This window comes from Callithrix jacchus, chromosome 6 (genome assembly GCF_049354715.1).
Source record: "Callithrix jacchus isolate 240 chromosome 6, calJac240_pri, whole genome shotgun sequence".
NCBI lineage: Eukaryota > Metazoa > Chordata > Mammalia > Primates > Cebidae > Callithrix > Callithrix jacchus.
Window position 1 is genome coordinate 87,159,204 of NC_133507.1, and position 19,954 is coordinate 87,179,157.

The 19,954-nt window shown below is 35.8% G+C and overlaps 1 protein-coding gene across 2 annotated transcripts in view; it reads right to left on the bottom strand.

The window, feature by feature from the left end:
* ARHGAP15 (Rho GTPase activating protein 15) overlaps nt 1-19,954 on the bottom strand; it is a 660,617-nt gene that overhangs the window by 542,058 nt on the left and 98,605 nt on the right. For both annotated transcript variants that reach the window (XM_002749466.5, XM_054257664.2), the window contains exon 5: nt 9,460-9,547. In XM_002749466.5, the coding sequence (XP_002749512.2) occupies nt 9,460-9,547 (88 nt within the window). The remainder of the gene's footprint in view (nt 1-9,459; nt 9,548-19,954) is intronic.

Genomic DNA, 19,954 nt, shown 5'->3' on the forward strand with positions numbered 1-19,954 from the left:
TCAAAAGTGACACTAAATTTTCTGAGTAGTATGTGATGAATATAATAGAAACATCCATCCAATTGATGAGAATAAATTCCACTACATCTGATGGTTAGTGGATGTAGATACAAGGGAAGTATCTCAAACCAGAAAGACTTTACACAATGCATTTGTTCAAGTAGGGTGTGACACTGAACAGATATTCTAGAGTCAGATGAAAACACCAGTAGGTTTGCAACTGGTGCTCACTTGGGTGGTGACACACCTAGTTTTTGGGAGAGCATGTTTTTACTTCTCCTTAGATGAATAGCTCTGCTTGTTCTTTTTGCACTAGAACTTCTTTAGAAATGACCATACTGTTGGAGGTCAGAGACATATGAGAATATCAAAATATTTTGTCACTGAAAAGATGTCCTGTGATTTACTAAATGCATTGAGCCAAAATGATGACAAACAGCCATTTTACAATTTTCTCTGTCATAGGAGTTCAGGCCTTACTGCTTTTATCTGTCTGCATAAATTTTTAGAACATGTCTCTCAGTAATTTACCAAGTCCTGCATGTGTTTTTATACACACACAAAAAAAAAAATTAAGAAAGACTTAATTTTATAGATTTAACATATATATATTCCCTAAAATTCTGAGTCTCTCTTAATTTGAGAATATTTCATATTGGTTACAAAAACTCCACTTTGCCTACTTTGCCTATCGAACGAAATGATCTCATCTCCAGTCCTGTTCAAGGTCTTTCATAAGCCAGCTCCACGCTGACTTTCTAACCAAATTACACTGCTTGCTGTTCCACAATGCTGTTCCTCAATTTAATTTGAAGCTATCCCTCACTGATACTACTCCCAGCTAACTAATAGAAGAAACACAAAATAGTCTGGATGAGGACATATTCACTCTAGGCCTCAGGGAATGCCCAATAAAAAATGTAAAGAACAGTGATTAGTATACAGTGCATAGGAGAAGGGAAGAGATCAGTCTACATCTGTAAATTAAAAAAATAAATAATTTCCCATATTTTACTATTAATTACTCTCTTATTAGTACATAAAATATCTTTTGTCCCTTTTTATATCAAAATCCTATTCAGCCTTCAAAGATGTGCTCAAATGTCCTCCATGAATATAGTTTGAATACTATCCAAATGGAAGCAGTCACGCACCTCTGAGTTATAAAATGAACCCATGTCTCTGTTCATGCCATTTTAGAACAACTACCAACACCCATTTTTTTCACTATACTCAATCTAAGGCCATACTTCATATTTGTTTCAATCTGGTTCATTTTTTATCTTTCAGAACACCTATCATAGTGACATAAACACTTAAGAGATGCTCAATAATATTTGATATAATGATAGCAAACAATATTTGAACAAAAGAAGAGATATGCAAGCAGAACATTACTTGCAACAATAGTTTCTCTGGGATAAGACTACCTATAAGTAAATCTATGGTTCCACAGCATGTTGTCTAATATTTTTGTAATACTTTAGTCATGGTTTTATTATAATAAACCTATATATAATTATGTCTCCTTTACCATATTGTGAGTACTGTGAGAGCAGGGATCATATATAATTCATTCGAATATTTCTGTTGCCCCTAAGGTAAAAACAAAACAATAGCAACAAAAAACAAAATTATGTGACACCTGGAAGGAGTTGTTAACTGTTGACAGAATAAATGAATAGATGCTCTAAATTGCAGAGCTGTTTCTCTATGATGCAATCTATTGAATGGGTTTTTTTAAACCAAAAATGCAGACTTGCCAAATCCCATGCATATGTCAGATGCCTCCCAAACACATTAAGCAGAAGCTCTAAAATCACAAAGGACAGCAGTACCTAGGAGTCAAGCTGCAAATGAAATGCTAGAGTCAATTGAAATACCTTACTGATAGTAGAATAGAAAAGTGTGTCTGAAAAATACAAGGAGTGTGAGTCAAGATAAATCAAACAGACAAATTCTGTTTCTCTAGTATTTCTTTAGCACCAGCTGAAACAAACCTTAATGTGGGTGCTTTTGAGGAAAAAGTTTTCACTTCTGTAGTAAATGAGATGAAGATCCTTGAAGAAAGAGCATCATCTCATGCTTTGGCTCTACGATAGACTTGGCTTTTTTTTTTCTTTTTTTTGAGACAGTCTCCCTCCATCACTCAGGCTGGAATGCAGTGGTGCGATCTCGGCTCATTGTAACCACTGCCTCCCAGGTTCAAGTGATTCTCCTGCCTCAGCCACCTCAGTAGCTGGAATTACAGGCACATGCCCCCATGCCCAGCTAATTTTTGTATTTTTAGTAGAGACAGGGTTTCACCATATTGGTCAGGCTGGTCTCAAACTTTTGACTTTGTGGTCTGCCTGCCTCAGCCTCCTAAAATGCTGGGATTATAGGTATGAGCCATTGCACCCAGGCCGAGCTCTATTAAGACACCTAAGACTGACCAGTACTGCTGTTCAGCATATGTTTGTTAAAATAATACTCATGATAGATTGATCCAGAATGAAGACACCTGGAGAATACTAACATAACTTATTAAAAATTTGCCCCTCATAGCAAATCTCAGTCCATGATACTCTTCTCAACCCTTTTCCTTTATCCTATCTTCAAACAAAACCAAAAATTCATTTCTCTTTGTTGTGCACAGACTCTGCCCATTCTCAGTTCTATACCACTGTTCATGTTTTTTATTCCCCTGTACTCCCTGCCTACAAATCTCCACATATTTAAATTATAACTGTCCTTCAAGGCCCAATTCAAATCTTTCACAGATGTGAGCTCTCCTTCTTCAAAATCTCAGGGAAAAAAAGCTTCTACTATGTTTCTTATTTCATCTCACCCTATTTTTTGGCAGAGATTTTATAAGGCAAAGACTATATCTTGATTATATCTCTATGTCTTATATGTAGCCCTAACGAGCAAGCTGTTCATTGTAGAATTTCAATACATATTCTTATGAAGTCTTTTTCCACCGAGGTTTATATAAATAGCACAAACTTGATTAACCAAATGCATACTTAAAATTAAAGTGAGGTAGATTGTAATGAGAAGCTATGTTTTTGGACCAACTCTCCCACTGAAAACAATAAAAATGCTGGATAAAATATTTCTTTTTTAAATTAAAACCTTAAAAGAATTGAAAGTCTGAAAAGACAGTGGGACTGCCACCATAAATATTTTTCTAGGGGTGGGAATCTGAAGTCAGTGAGGAAAGCCAAATATCAAAGTAACATAATTGCATTTTTCCTGAGGTCATTTGTTTATGCTATACACTTGAGCTTTGGTCAATCACACTCACAGAATAATGGAGCAAGGTCTTGTCCAAGGTCTTATAAAGAATAAGGGAGAACCAATACTAAACTTGTTGCCTTTCTCCAAACCCAAGGAAATATAAAGAAGATTGTTTTGGCAAATGAGCAAAGTAAAAGAAGAAAATAGGAAAAAGTGAGGCACAATCATGTCCCTGAGAAGTGGCAAGATAGCTACGGCCCTCCTATTATGCAGACATAATTGGAGAGTATTATACTGTTAATAGCTTGAGATAATCAGTCACTGAGAGTGTCCCAAACCCCTTGAGAAAAATCCAAAATACTCTGGAGTAGGACACATTTATCCTAGGCCACAGACAGCCTCCCATGATACTATTTCGATAACAATGATTAGCACACAGTCAAAGATAACCAGACACACAAGAAAACAAAGCAACATGAGTAAGAACTAGCAGAAACAGACTGACACAAATTTAGATGTTAGAATCACAAAACACAGATTATAAAACCACTATGCCTCCTAGTTATAACAAAACAAAATGGAGTCTTAAAAATATCTCCAGGAAAAATTAACTCTAACAACATACATAGTAGATTTTTAAAAGAAACAAACTTCTAGAAATAAAAATTACAATAATTGAATTAAAAGCTTACTGTTCATTACAAAAGGAGGCTTAAGAACTAGAAGATACATAAATAGAATTTATTTGCAATGCAGCTCAGAAAGACAAAAATTTAGAAAAATTAAAGTGTAAAACATTTAGAGAATATAGTGAGAAATTTAACAGGGGTTTAACTGGAGGTTTAGAAGGAAATGAGAGAGGGAATGTAAAAGGGGCTACATTTGAAAAGGTAGCCATTGGGCTGGGCACAGTGGCTCACACCTGTAATCCTAGCACTTTGGGAGGCCAAGGCAGGTGGATCACTTGAGGTAAGGAGTTCAAGACCAGCCTGGCCAACATGGTGAAACCCTGTCTCTACTAAATATACCAAAATTAGCTGGGTGTGGCAGTGCATGTCTGTAATCCCAGCTACTCTGGAGGCTGAGGTTGAGAATTGCTTGAAACAGGAAGGCAGAGGTTTTAGCAAGCCAAGATCACACCACCACACTCTGGCCTAGGTGACAGAGCAAGACTTTGTCTAAAAACAAAAAAAAAAAAAGAAAGAAAGAAAGAGAGAGAGAGAGAAAACACAGCTATGGTACTGGATTTTTTCTGAAATATATTAATTGCAACAATAAATATTTTTAAGAAGCATAACAATTCAGGCAGAAAAAATGAAAAGGAACTAACATCTGTATGCATCATGGTGCAACTGTAGAAAAACAAAGGTAATGAGAAAAATATTATGAGCAATCAGAAAAAAGCAGTTATATTAACAGGTGATTTGACTGTAATAATGGATGACAGAAGACAGTGTAATGATATATTTGACATGCTGACTAAAAATGACTACCAACTCAAACTTCTATACCCAAAGAGACTATATATTTCCAGGATGAGGAAGAAGTAGAGATTTCTTTCAAGTAGGCAGACCGTGAGATAGACTCCCCTCAAGACCCTTAGGACAGGAATTTCTCAGAATATATTTCAAGCAGAAGAAAAAGTGAACCTAAAAAGCAAATCCAAGGTTCATAAAGAAATAAATAGCAAAGAACGAACACTGCAAATATTAGGCAAATGTAAACAAACATTGACTCTATAAAAGAGAATAATGTCTAGTGGTATTAAAAAATTTAAACACCAGATAACAACATATATATTGAGAAAGTGATAAACTAATTAAAAATATTCTAAAGTAGTCTTGGGAGATGGTAAAGGGTCATAGTAGCTTTATACTTTGATAAGTACAGTGCTTTGATATGCACTATAATCCTAGGCTAACTATACTAACAGAACAGAAACAAAGTGTGTCCCTCCCAAATTGGTAGAGAAAAGAAAAACATGGAATGATAAAATATTAAAGGATAGAAAAAGCAAGAAATACTTAGTGAAAGAAGCAAAAAACAAAAGAAACATACACTATGATTCCATTTACATGATTTTAAGAAAACCTAAATTACATTTTAAGGGATATAGCTATAAGTGGGAAAATAATAAAAGACAATAAAATAATGACTAAAATGAAGGTTTGTGGCTAACTCCAGGGGAAGGAAAGAGGCTATGATGACAAAGGGACAAATGATATAAAGTGGAGCTTCTGAAGGGCTGGCAGGGTCTATATCTCATCCTGGGTGGTGCTTATATAGGTAATTGATTGATACATATTAAAAATACATATAGATGTTTTATAAATTTTGCTTAAAAATGGTTTCTGCATTATTTTATAATATTTTTAGATTTTAAGTGAGTTATAAATAAAAATACATGAAAAAAAGTGAGAATATGAACACTATCCTTTCCTTCATAATCCAGAAAATATGGATCTAGGGACACCAGTGGTTTTTCTTCTCACTGGAGAGCTAGCCAGTCCAGATCAACCTGCCTTGATGTGAGGTTAAATGAACAGAAGAGAGCATGTTAGGCAAATAAGGGGGACAGTTTCCTTTCCTGGTAAAGAGCATCTTTTTTTTTGAAAATTTTATCCTTCCTATATTTTGGATTGGGTATTTTATAATGTGCTTTCTGTTGTAAAATGTTGATGATAGTAGGTGGTCAGTTAGAATTTAATGTCCTTTTTATAAAACAAGGACAGAATAGGTCATTCTTCCTTCTCTTTTACTAACTCACTGAGGAACCTATGAATTGCTATGAAAATAAGCAAGTGATTCTGTGCTTATTTGCACAGTAAAGCTGCTTTTGATAAAACTGTGACTTAGATATTGTTATAGATTGAATGTTTCTGTTCCTCTAAAATTCCTACATTGAAATCTTAAGTCCCAGTGCGATGCCATTAGGTGGTAGGGCCTTTGGGGGGTAATTAGATCATAAAGGTGGAGCCCTCATGAATGGAATTAGTGCCCTTATATGAAAAGACATGAAGATCTGCTTTCTTACTTTTTGCCCTCTGCTGTGTGAGGATACAGCAAGAAGTCAGGACAGATGCAAACCAGGAAGTAGGACCTCAGCAGACACCAGATCCACCAGTGCCTAAATCTTGGGCTTCCCAGCCTCCAAAACTGGGAGAAATAAATGTGTGTGGTTTAAGCTACCCAGTCTTTGCTACTTTGATATAGCAGTCCTAACTGAATAAGACAGATATGAACTGGAAGAACTTCAGTGAGGAAGAAAAGTAGCCAAACATGGAATGTGGGGTCAGGCACAATACTTTGTGACATGCTGTATCAAATGTGAAAACAGTAAGGGTAAGAGCCAAGGGAAGAAGATGGGAGCCCTGGGAAACTTCATATGGACATTCAGGAGGTTAACATCTAGAGCCCTAAATGGATGTATGGCTTAATTTTCAGTATTAGTCATTGCTCTGAGATAGCATTTTATGCTGCTTACAGATACATTCTTTTGGAGGTCATGCATGATGGAGTTTCTTGAATTAGTATATTCTCTCTTCTATAAATAAATCAGGTCAAGTGCAAAACTAATAAACTGTAATAATATAATTATTCTCTATATTGTATACTATAGAATATACTATATTTCTGTATTTAATAGAGTATGATATAATAAATCACAATAATTATTTTTTGGTCATTATGTATTAGTTTTTACTAATTTATTCCTTACTAATTATGTTGGCAGAGATCGCTATGCCCGTTTCACAGGTAAGGATTCTGCAGCTCAAAGAAGGGAGTAATGTTATCAGCTACTAAGTGGTAAAAACAGAATTATATCCCCTTCAAAAGCTTTAGGGTCCAACTTCAAAACTGCTCTGGCTATTTTTGTTGCCTTGTCTCACTCTGCAGTAACACTTAAAGATCATTTGCATAAAGATTAATTTATTCTTTATATATATTCTTTTAAATCACATTCTGCACTCACTCAGGCAGCTTGTAATGACCCCTAGGAGGAAAGGGCAGACTTTTCTCCAAGAAGCACAATGAACAATACCAGAACAAGTCTAAGGGGGTACAAGAGAAATTCGGAAACTTGAGCATAAATCACTTTCAAAATAAAACCACAGCATCTTTAATCAAGGCCTGGCAATCATTGTGTCATTTCTCTAAGACTGGAACTGGTAAATGTGGGCTATCCCACTAGGCCTTTAATACTTGGTTAGAAATGGATCCAAGCAGTTGACTAGGAAGACAATTCATGCAACACAAACATGAATCTGTGATTCTCTTACCCATTACCACAAAACACAGTTAGTTCCTGCCCTGAATTGACTTTAAAAACATTGAGTGCCTGGGAGAAACCATAAGAGCATTAAAAATGGAGCCAGAAGTAATAAATAAGGACTGCCAAAAAATGTTAACAAATTTCTCCTACAAGTCAAGTCTATTGTCAATTTACAGCAGTTCTGAAGGTTGAACAAGGAGCATGCAGTCAGTGAGCTAACTTGCAAGGTTTGTCGGCAATCAAAAAGGGAGTTTTCTTTCACCTGTATAATATTTAACAGCTGATAATTTTATCTCCTGGTATGAAAAAATTAAAATAATAAAATAAAAATAAACCAAATGCTTTAAAATATGGACTCTTATCTCTCCCATTATCCCACATACTAGAATAAACACTTCTCCCAATGGAATTCTTCTCACTTAGCAGGGGAAGATCATCTTTTCACCAGCCAAACTCAGCAGGCCAGCGACTTTCCTCCCCTCCTGACTTCCCCCTAAGAGCTCATTCAAAGGGAAGACAAAGGACCTACAAGTGGATGCAAGTTAAACAACTTGTGCCTGGCCCTTAGGGGTACTTCATTTTCCTTAAAAAGATTATCTCAACCTTACTGTAGCCAAAAATAAAAACAAAATAAAACCCTAAAACAAATTTCTGAGGCAGTTTAAATTAAAAAGACAAAGGACTGAGAAATACTTTTAATTTATTAATAATTAGATTACAGATCGGACATCACCGAGACTCCAAAATCAGCAAGCCACTTGGGGAAAAAGGCTACTGCAGTTATTAGAAGCAAAGCCAAATGCTACCTTTTGTTCTTACTAAAATCTTCTTTTAAAAAAAATCTCATAGCAAATGATTTTCTATTTTCCATTTAAAGAGGATTACATAGCAAACACAACCAGTGGCTGGAGAGCAAAGCACTTCCCATCGTTTTATTACCTGCCAAATATAAATTAGTTCATTGTGGGTAATTCCTGCCAGACGACCCCTTTCCTTGTCATCCATCAGGCCGATGGGCTGTGGCAGGTTAGTTCCTGCCCGGAGTCCTTCCTAATCAGGAGGCTGTCAGATACGTTGCCTGCCCACTGTCTTCTACATCTTGTGGCAGCTCTTGTATTTGGGCAGCAGGGGCTTAAGCTTGAATTGCCCCAGTAACTGACTCTGAATTGCTCTTACTTACTATCACTGTCAAATCTTTGCAGGCATATGAGAGGGCCTCCTCCAGATACAAGGAAGAAACCCTACAAATTTCACTTTGTAATAACTACATGATACAGAAATTGTATTAGCTCCATTAGATGGAGTCATAGAAATATTCAAAAACATTAGCTGGATATAGTGAACATCATAGTTAGACTAAGATAAAAAAATCGCTTGTCTAATTTAGAGTGTTTCCTCATTGGTAATACCCTATATTAAGGTGCCATTTATAAACAGTTTATTATTATTTATTAATGTCTGAAGCACTTTATAGCATGCTAGATAACAACTTAAATTCATGTATTAAAGATGCACATACATGGTTTAATACGATTTACGTCTTATAATATTCTTTAAAACAGCTTCCCATAGTATCATCCGTTAAGCATTTATTACTAATGCATTTTATAACATACTTTATAATACATTATTTGAGCAAGTAGCTGCATTTAGTGATGATTTCATACATAAGAAGAAGGCATTTATAAATGGCACCTTAATTTAAAGTGTTACCTTTGCATTACTACATAGCTGCTCACCACACATCTCATTTTGTGATTATTCTCCAAATGCACCACTTAATAAAACAGACACTAAGTTCTATTTTCCCCTCATCTGATTAAAAGTTTATTGAGTCATTTTCACCATCTGTTTTCAGATGTTGGTAGCTTGGAGGTTTTAGTGTGATTTCTGGTAAAACCAAACTTTTAATTCTACAATATTTCTGAAAAGATGTTTAACAATAGAAATAGAGAATTACTTACCATATTGGACAGAGCCTGTTGCTTGGATTCTTTGTAAAATTCAATTTTTCGACTAGAAAGAACAACCCAGGAAGTAGACCAGTTTTTCCTTAGGGAAAAAAAAATAAAAAGGAAAAAAAAAGCATTATCGGTTGAAGAAATCATTTATAGATACAATATGAGCAACATTTGGAATGAGTAGAGACCATCTTTATTTTTAACAGTCTTCCTAAAAGTCTCCTCTTTATTAAAATCTATAGGTGGTATGGAATTTGGGTAATAATAAACACATTCTGGAATTATTTAAAAGCATAGCATTTATAGTAAGAGTTTCTCAATTTATAGTTCCTCCTAAAATCTTTTTCAACCACCAAAAATCCATTTTTTGTGTATCCATGTGCATCCTTCCCATAAAAAGTTTATGTTTCTACAGCAAACCAAAAATAGCAAAGTAAAAATGGAATCAGAACCCATTTCTTCCTTCATTGTTTCTTCTCTTCATTGGTTTAGTGTATTTCAGTCTTAAAAACTAACCAGCCTCATGTGTCATTGCTTAATTCAAAATATTTTCATAATGTTGAATCTTACAGAAGTCAAAGAGATACAAATAAAAATAGTGACATGCTTTTTCCCTCTTTGTACATCAAATTGTCAAGGAATAAAAGAAATAACATCTGAGAACATCTAGGGATAATCAGGGTGCAGGAAATAGATTCTCTTTTACAGTATTGGTGGGAGTTCAGACTGTTGCTTCCTTTCTGGAGTGCAATTTGACAACGTGCTTTTTAAAAATCTCTAAAAATGTGTATATCTTTCGGCTAACCATGTCCATTCCTATGAATTTAAATTTATTCTAGAGAAATAGTCTCAAAGTTGCTGAGTCTGTGTCCATAGAAGTTAATTGCATCATTGTTTGTTAATTCCATATATAAAATATAAAAAAAGATGATTGGTTAAATAAATTGCATATAATAGATCCATATAATGGAATAATGAACCCTATGCTATAGAAGAATACTAATGTGGGAAGGTTTTAATGCAGACATGCATGTAGCTTATAACTGTGTTGTGTTATTTACCTAGGACTTTCTTCACCCATCCCAGCCCCTTCTGTTTATTAATTTCATTAATTAGAAGTCAAATCACTGCTTTGTTATATGTGCCTTCCATGACTTCTTCTCATATCAGTTTTATTATAAATTTAAAAAATATTTTTCATAAATTTCTCCTCTATCCTCCATTAAGAAATGAGCCCCGAGATGGTAGAAATCATTTCATCTTTACAAAGGTATGCCCAATGCCTAGCATGGTGCTTTGGACAAAATAGACATGAAACAGATATGTATTGAGTCAGTGACTGAATTTGGGCCTGGAAAAAGTCTTGCTATCGAGTGGTAAAATCATGGCTTTTGAGTCTCCTTTGTATTTGTTGGTGTTTACCAATTTTTTTTTTGCATTGAGCACATATTCCTTCCTTAGTTAGAACATGTATATGTTCATGGCATGAAGGCACTCTTTTGTAGATAGTAAAGACATTAAGGAGATTAATGTACTTAGGTTTCTACCCATTAGAGCCTATTGCTGCAGTTTGCTGCGGCTTGACATTCACTTCAAAATAGGTGAATTCATTTAACAAAACTGATATTTTTTTTAAAGTTTATGGAAGGACTTTATTCAGGTCAATAGAAAACCACACCAAAATATTTTTTTAAATGACTATCGAAGATCTTTTTGTAATTTATTTCCACTTGCTTTTGAGAAACTAAGAGCTTGATTGAAAGGACAACTTTGATTCAGTAAGGTTAATATATATAAAAAGAATTATATTGCTCTTACATGCCTGGAACTTTCTTAATAATACACCATTGTGTTAAAAAGAACAGAATAAGAAGACACACAAGAAACATAATGTGTATTTTTCAACATCCAAATACTAACACTGTGTTCTTGTACCCACTTGTTTTTAAATGAAGTCTCAATTTTTCAATTAAATGATGAAAAGATGAAATAACAAAACCCAGAAAGAAAACTACATAGGCGTTTTCTTCTGCTTTTGCCCATTTCTCCTTTTAGGTACCAGGAGCAACAGGGTGAACTGAAGCAGCAATAGCCTTGTCTTCATGCAGGTCATAATAACAGGTAGCCCCAAACAGGAGAAAGAGAAACATTATTAGAAGTCTAGTCTGGGTATCTTATCACCCTTATTTTGCACGTATGTAATCAGAAAGTACAGAACACTCTTACACATGAAGAATCCATATTTAACCTGCCTATTATATTTCCCACTTTATTTTTCATCTTCTGACAAGGAGATACTACTATACCTTATTTGCGACCTATTTATACGAAGTTCTGGATGAATGGTTCTGATTTGACTCTGTTTCAGACATTGATCACTTACAGAACTTGCCATCAAAAGTCTCCCCATCCTTAAACTTGGAAGTGGAACTGGTTAGAATTGAAGTTGCATGAAATGCAATTATCTCATTTTTTCTTTTTAAATTAGGACTTTGAACTGCTGTGAACTGTGTCCCTGTTAGGTGAACTGGGTGAACAAACTGAAGAGGGTAAGAACTGCAGATCTTGAAACCTTAGCACATGACTTGCTCTGACACCTTATGTACAGTGCTACTTTGTTTTCAATTTATAAACTATAAACACTGTCTTTATCTTCTCTGGATAAAAGTGAAAGCTTTCCCATGGGTTGACTGTTATTGTTTGAAAATAATTTTATTTCAAAATCAATAATAATAATAATGCTGACAACCTTTTAGATGTCCTCTTTCATCTCAATTTTCCCTGTGATTTCTTTTAAAATAATAATTAGCATAAATTATTTAGAATACCTAGCATAAATCTTATCATCTAGTTTATGCTTAGCTTCATACATAAAAATGATGAAAGCACTAACATCTCTATTTACTAATATGAAAAATGAGACTCAAAGGATAACTTAAGGCCTTACACTTAGGTTTAAAGTCAAACCCAGTTTATCTGACTCCAAAATCTATAATCTGTTCATTACTTTATGCTGTCTAGTTTTTTTAATTCAAGTTTTTAATTTATTTTTTAGGGGCTCAATATATATTTTCTGAAAAACTGAAAGACATGAGTTTACACTAATCTGCCAATAAAAAAACGGATGTGGGTACAGGATTTGCAAGGCCCAGTGCAGGATGAAAATGCAGCATTCTGTGTCCAAAAATTCTGAGGAGGTTTTAGACAGTAACAATCTAGCATTAAATCGAGGGCAGAGTCCTTCAGATCATGGGGCCCTGGACGCATGCCAGTAAAGCCTGCCTTAACTACAATATGACTTTACAACAATGGCCAAAGAATAATTTCTTTTTTTAATACTGTCTTTTTAAAAGGATTAGGCAGTACTACCTTAGTTAAGGATATTGTCAAAGTCAGATTTCAACGTAATTTTGTCTGAAATCTTCAAATTATAAAAGCTAGCGGGGATAGTGTAAGATAAGATATCAGCTCTCCAGTCTCTGTTATTAACACTTTACCTGATCCTTATTAGAAAGACTGGGCAAAGCCTCAACACTTCCAAGCTCTCTTCCCCTAGAAGTTGCGCTGATTCAAAGGAATAAGATGATATACTGTTCAGCTCCTCATTAGAAGCCAGAAACAGGCTGGGCGTGGTGGCTCAGTCTGTAATCCCAGCACTTTGGGAGGCTGAGGTGGGCAGATCACAAGGTCAGGAGTTCAAGACCAGCCTGGCCAACATGGTGAAACCCTCTCTCTACTAAAAATACAAAAGTTAGCCGGGCATAGTGGTGGGTGTCTGTAATCCGAGCTGCTCGGGAAGTGGAGGTTGCAGTGAGCTAAGATCGTGCCATTGTACTCCAGCCTGTGTGACAAAAAAAAAAAAAAAAAAAAAAGAAGCCAGAAAGAGGTGTGTGTTTCTAACTGCATGGCACCTCTGTCTTTTTCCAGCAGGGATTATTCTGGTCTGTGATTAGCAGACTCATCTGCACTCAGTGGAAAACATAAAACCAGGAATGGAATCAGAAACCTGTAATCTGGGAGTAGCTGAGGCTTCACCTAATGAGAACATTTCGTTATGACTTAGGTCTGAACCTTCCTCTCTGATCAAAGTACTCTAGAAACTTGACCACTATCCTTATAATATCTGTCTAGTCTATTTCCCATTCTGACATGTCTGACCCATTGTGTTGCTCAGAGTTCTCAGCATATCAGTGGAATAGCTTCTTCACCCAATTCTCTAACATGGTGACTCTCTTGTAAGGCATTGTCAGCTCTGGAGTGTGCAAAGGGCCACTTGACAAGGTTTTGCCTTGACTTAAGGATTTGATACTAACATATGCAACCAAATCACTATATATGACTCTTATTCAATACATTGCAGGAAGTGGGTAACACCTACAAGCTTAAAGGCCTTACTAGGATAGGTGACTACAGCAGTTTTTCATGAAACTTTGCAAATAGACTATTTTCTAGGATAAAGCAGTTTCAGACTAGAAAGTCCCTCTATGGACAAAACTCCCACAAAGAGGTAGAAACCACCTCTATCTTCTTAGAACATTTCCACTATTGGGCATACTATCTGACATTTAGTAGGTGATTATTACATATTTTTTGAGTAAAAGAATATATGGCCTTTCAAATTTCAGGAGAGCCATACTTCTAGGTTCTTTCTACTCTGTATTTACTGTTCTTCACTAACAAGGACCAAAAGGTTTCATTTACTCTCTCCGTTCCTTAGTTTCCTAGTGTTTTAATATGGTATTTATAGCATTATTTTTCTTAACTATCTAACACTTCTGATTTAGGATATTTTTTCCTAACTTATACTTCTAGCAGCCAAAACCTGAACTTTCTTAACAGGGCTTCCTGCCCTGAGCTTGCACTGGCATCTGCTCTGTTCCAGGTACGCCACCTGGCATTTTATATACATCATGCAATTTAATTACTAAGCTGATCACAAGTATCCATTAAACATTTGCCACATACCAAACATAATTCTAAGGGCTAAAGAGAGATGGAAAAACAAGAGACCTCTAGAAATTTTACCTCTAAGAAGATGGAAAATAAATATGGCAACCAAGTCTTCTGAATGAGTTTTAGGATACCCCCATATTACAGAAGAGAAAACTGAAGCCCAGTGAGGCTGCATCCTAACCAAGGGCAAACAAGCCATAAAGATGGGATTCAGGCCCCTGCTCACTCCAGTGTCTCCATGGTCTCTAGGCAGGTGGCATGCGGCTCTCTTGGTAGTCACTCTGCTTATGCCTGTTCAGAGCTGCATGAGAGGAGCTAAGAGGGGGAGGTAAGGAACAGTTGTCATTGAAGTACTAGAATGTCTTGCTCTTTGGAGTAAAGCCACATCTTAGCCTGACCTGGGCTGTCCCACAATGCTGAACTGCAAACCTTTTATCCCTGTCTTCCATCCCTACCATGACGGCCAGCAGGTAAATTCACCCATTGACCAATCAGTGCCTCCACATTTCATCATAACTTTGAGAGATTAGTTTTCTACTTTTTTTTTTCCAAAGAGAGACAAAAAGCAAGGTGTTGGATAGATTAAAGGGGTAATTAAGACACATAACTCAGGAAATATCCAACTTCAGTAAGTCAGTTCAAAGTGCCATGAATAAGGGAAACAGCCACACATTTCCATAGGGATTTACAGGTAACAATTAGGTAAGGGTTTGAACCTAGTGATTCCATGCAGGAGACAAATCTTGGGGCAAGAAATGCAGGTGTTGGGCCAGGTGCAGTGGCTCACTCCTGTAATCCCAGCACTTTGGGAGGCCGAGGCAGGTGGATCACTTGAGGTTAGGAGTTCGAGACCAGCTTGGTCAACATGGTGAAACCGTGTATCTATAAAAACACAAAATTGGATGGCTGTGGTCATGGGCAGCTGTAATCCCAGTTACCCAGGAGTCTGAGGCAGAAGAATCCATTGAACTCCAGAGGCAAAGGTTGCAGTGAGCCAAGATCGTGCCACTGCACTCCAGTTTGGGTGACAGAGAGAGACTCAGTCTCAAAACCAAACAACAAAAAAGAAATGCAGGTATTTATTTTATTATATCTTTTGACATGCAAAACAATCACATCTAAGGGAAATGGGGTGTTAACTACAATTGGAAAGTAGGGAGAACTACATTTTTACAAGGGCATTTATGTACCATTTATGCAATTGGTGGGACCTTTTATCTATGTGAAACACTTCATAAAACTTTCCTAAAAACAAATCCTGAATTGTGAAGTTAGAAAATGCAAACAAACGGGCAAACAAAAGTTCAGAAACAGAAACAACGCCCAAACAACAACAAAACAACCTAAAAACAAAACAAAACTCAACAAAGCCATCAGCTTGGCATTCTAGAAAATGGACACCGGATGGCAGCACATAATAACAGCAACATGGATTGTAATAGCTTATCTGGAAAATGCTTGATGAAAAATGACTCTTAAAATATTCATTACCATTATAAGAATCTGTTGGCTTAAACTCTGGTTTGATGCATTCATTTACTCTAAACACCAAAGCTTTATATCCTACCTTTACCTTTCCTTTGCCTTCTTTAGGTAATGACAGCGCGACAAATCAACAAAAATCAGAAGAAAATATATGTGAGGTTCCTTGACAAATTTCAGCTTCTCTTATTTGATCCATCTGCCTTTGTTACCTAACTTGGTCATGCTGGATTTGACTTGATTCCACACCAGTGATGGGAGTGAAAGTGATTTATTCTAGTGTCCCTGACTGATTTACCGCAAAATCACTTAGACATTGTTAAATGTACAGACTCATTCTCAAAGTGGTTGGTCTAGGAACTTATTTCTTCTGTCTTATATTCTAAGCATCTTGTAATTATGACTGCTAAAAGGTGGGACAAAAAGACACTGAGGTGTAAAAACACCCATCTCTGTCAGTCTTGCAAGGAAACGAAGAAAGACAGATTCGGCCTGGAACAAAGTATTTGGATACTGAGCAGGAAGTACTAAAGAAAGAATATGATCACATTAGGAACACACCTTAGTCTCAGATTCTAAAGAAAGTCCATTCCAAATAACAATTGTTAAAACAAGAAAACAAAAACCCAACAGACAGCTTAGTAGCTGTGGGCCCTAGGATGAAAGCAGGCACTTGTAGACATAACCACTGAACAATCTTTTTTCTGCATTTCTTTTCATAGACGTCTTCTGGACATATTTTCACCCCCAACTATATCTTTCTATGCCCATCTAAAGAGAGCAGAATGTGACTGTATGTTGTGGTAAGATGTGCAGAGCCACACAGGAGCTGATGACAAGAAGACCTAGGTGCTGAGGAAGAAGCAAGTCTGAGGTGTTGAAATTTCATAAACATACTGTCAGGTGCCTTTTGTAAATGTAAGCATTGAAAATAACTTTTTACTAAGCTGTCATAGAGTTTCAGAGAAGCCAGGGTTACTTATAAGTTTGAGGACGGAATTCCCAAAATGAAGAAATTCCTATGCTTCATTGGAAAAGCTGAGGCCTATTTTCAGTGTTCACAATTAAAAATTAAAGTGAATGCTGAATGAATTCTGCTTTCAAGCCTGTCAGTGTATCACTGGGGAAATGTGTATAACCTCATTTCAAAACAAGGCTAAATGCATGGCCTCTTATGAATGTCAAATATAGCCAATAAGTAAACTTTCACCATCTCCTGCTCATATTCAGAGATAAGTTGAATTTTCTTTGAGAGAAAGAGAAAAGATATTGAAGAGACAAATAAATAAAGACTAATAAAAAGGAAAAGAAAGAAGGAAATTAAGAAGAAATTACAAGACATGATGATCTATTATGGATTTATAAGTAGAAAACCTGATAGAAATTAATGAAATAATATTTATTAAGTGACAATTGAAGTCCCTGGTACTGTTGATGGCATAAAATAAAAGAACCATTTTTGCTCCATAGTCTCAAATAGCTTAAAGGCAAGAGAGATAAAGCAAATGTGTTTCAAGCAGAGGACAAAGCTAAATTCTGTGATACTAACTATACATAAAATAAGATTTGGAGAAATAAGAGGTTAATACTGGTGACTGAGTTTCTCCACTTATAGAACAGGTAATAATAGAGCCTATTCTGTAGTATTATTTAAGTATTACTGATAAAGAATTCAGCCAAGTGCTTGACAGAGTAACATCTATTAATACTACTTATTAATTCATTAAAATTTATAAAAGATATAAAGATCCCTGATAAATGAAACAAAGGGTATCAAAAGAAATTTTATGTAAGAAGTATAAATTATAGTACATTATACTATTTATTAGTTACTAAAGTATCGATGAGATAAAAGCACAATTTTTCAAGGTTATGACTAAACTGACCATTTTTGTTGCTTGTGATAAAAGCATACAGATTTCTTGGGTAAGCAATATGGGAATGCATACTAAGAGTCATTAAAAATGGTCCTGTAATTTGATCAAGTAATCTAGACTTAGTATTTGTCTTCAGAAAATATAAAAGAAGTCTGGGTGCTATGGATCACACCTGTAATTCCAACAGTTTGGGAGGCTAAGTGAGTGGATCTCTTGAGCCCAGAAGTTCCAGAACAGCTTGGGCAATATGCCAAGACCCATATCTCTACTAAAAAAAAAAAAATGCTGGGTGTGGAGGTGAGTACTTGTGGTCCCAGCTACTCATTTAACCCCACATAAGGTGGGTAGGAGGGTGAGGGTGGAGGAGGCTGCAGTGAGCTGAGCTGGCACCACTGCACTCCAGCCTGGGTGACAGAATGAGACCCTGACTCAAAAAGGAAACAAAAAAAGAATATATAAGAGAAAAATTGACAAGCAATAGGAGAATTATTGCAATGATAACTTTTAATATAAAACCAGACACAAACATCAAAAATATAAAAAGAGGTAAGCTCATCATCACTGGTCATTAGAGAAATGCAAATCAAACCCACAATGAGATACCATCTCACACAATGGTGATCACTAAAAAGTCAGGAAACAACAGATTCTGGAGAGGATATGGAGAAACAGGAATACTTTTACACTGTTGGTGGGAGTGTAAATTGGTTTAACCATTGTGGAAGAACAGTATGATGATTCCTCAAGGATCTAGAACTAGAAATACCATTTGACCCAGCAGTTGTATTACTGCATATATACCCAAGGGATTATAAATTATTCTACTAAAAGACACATACACATGTATATTTATTGAAGCACTGTTTACAATAGCAAAGACTTAGAACCAACCCAAATGCCCATCAATGATAGACTGAATAAAGAAAAGGTGGCACATATACACCATGGAATACTATGCAGCCATAAAAAATGATGAGTTTATGTCCCCTGCAGGGACATGGATGAAGTTGGAAACCATCATTCTCAGCAAACTAACACAAGAACAGAAAACCAAACAGTGCATATTCTCACTCATAAGTGGGAGCTGAACAATGAGAACACATGGACACAGGAAGGGAAACATCATACACTGGGACCTGTTGGGGGTGGGGGGGGCTACAGGAGGGTAAGCATTAGGACAAATACATAATGTAGATGATGGGTTGATGGGTGCAGCAAACCACCATGGCATATGTATATCTATGTAACAAACCTGCACCTTCTGCACATGTACCCCAGAATCTAAAGTATAATAATTTTTAAAAAAAGAGGTAAGGATGATTTGACATATTATAGCCCATCAACATAATGGGATATCATGTTCTTAAACATGGTGATTACATACACAATGTTCAATTTGCAAAGTACTAACAATAAAAACAAAAACCCCATAAATTTGGAGGGGCTACGCATGACATGTAAAATTGACAAAGTGTTATATATATATTATAAGTTTCTCAAATCATTGAAAAAAGACAGGAAACTTAATAGAAAATAGTCAACATTTATTAATAGAATCTGAATGCAGAATCTGAATGGCTCTAAACAGATAAAGTGATGCTCAACTTCAATACCTATCAGTGAAATACAAGTAAAAACAGCATTAATGTAATGTTTTACAGATAATTATATTGGATAATGCTATGTGCTGATAAAATTATGGAAAATAGAATCCCTTCTGTATTGCACATTGACTGGTATGAATTCATGCACTAATTCAGGAGAAAGTGTGGCAACAGTAGTCAGTAGATTTACAAATGTGTGTGACTAACAACTGAGCAATCCTGTACTCCTGTAAATATTCCCCTAAAAAAAAATTCCTAACAGTTTCAAAAGAAACAGTATGTGTGATTTATGGAAATGTTTAGAGTGAAAGGAGTTAGAGGCAACTTAGGTGTCCACAGCTGGGAGACTGCATAAGTAAAACTTCATATACAGTCATGCTTCACTTAATGATAAGGATACATTCTTGAGAATTGTGTCCTTAGGTAATTACATCGCTGTGCAAACATCATAGAGTGTACTTATACAAATCTAAGTGGTGTAGCCTACCACACACTAGGCTACGTGTCATAGCCTATTGTTCCTAGGCTACAAACATGTATAACATGTTACTGTATTGAATATTGTAGGCAATTGTAACATGG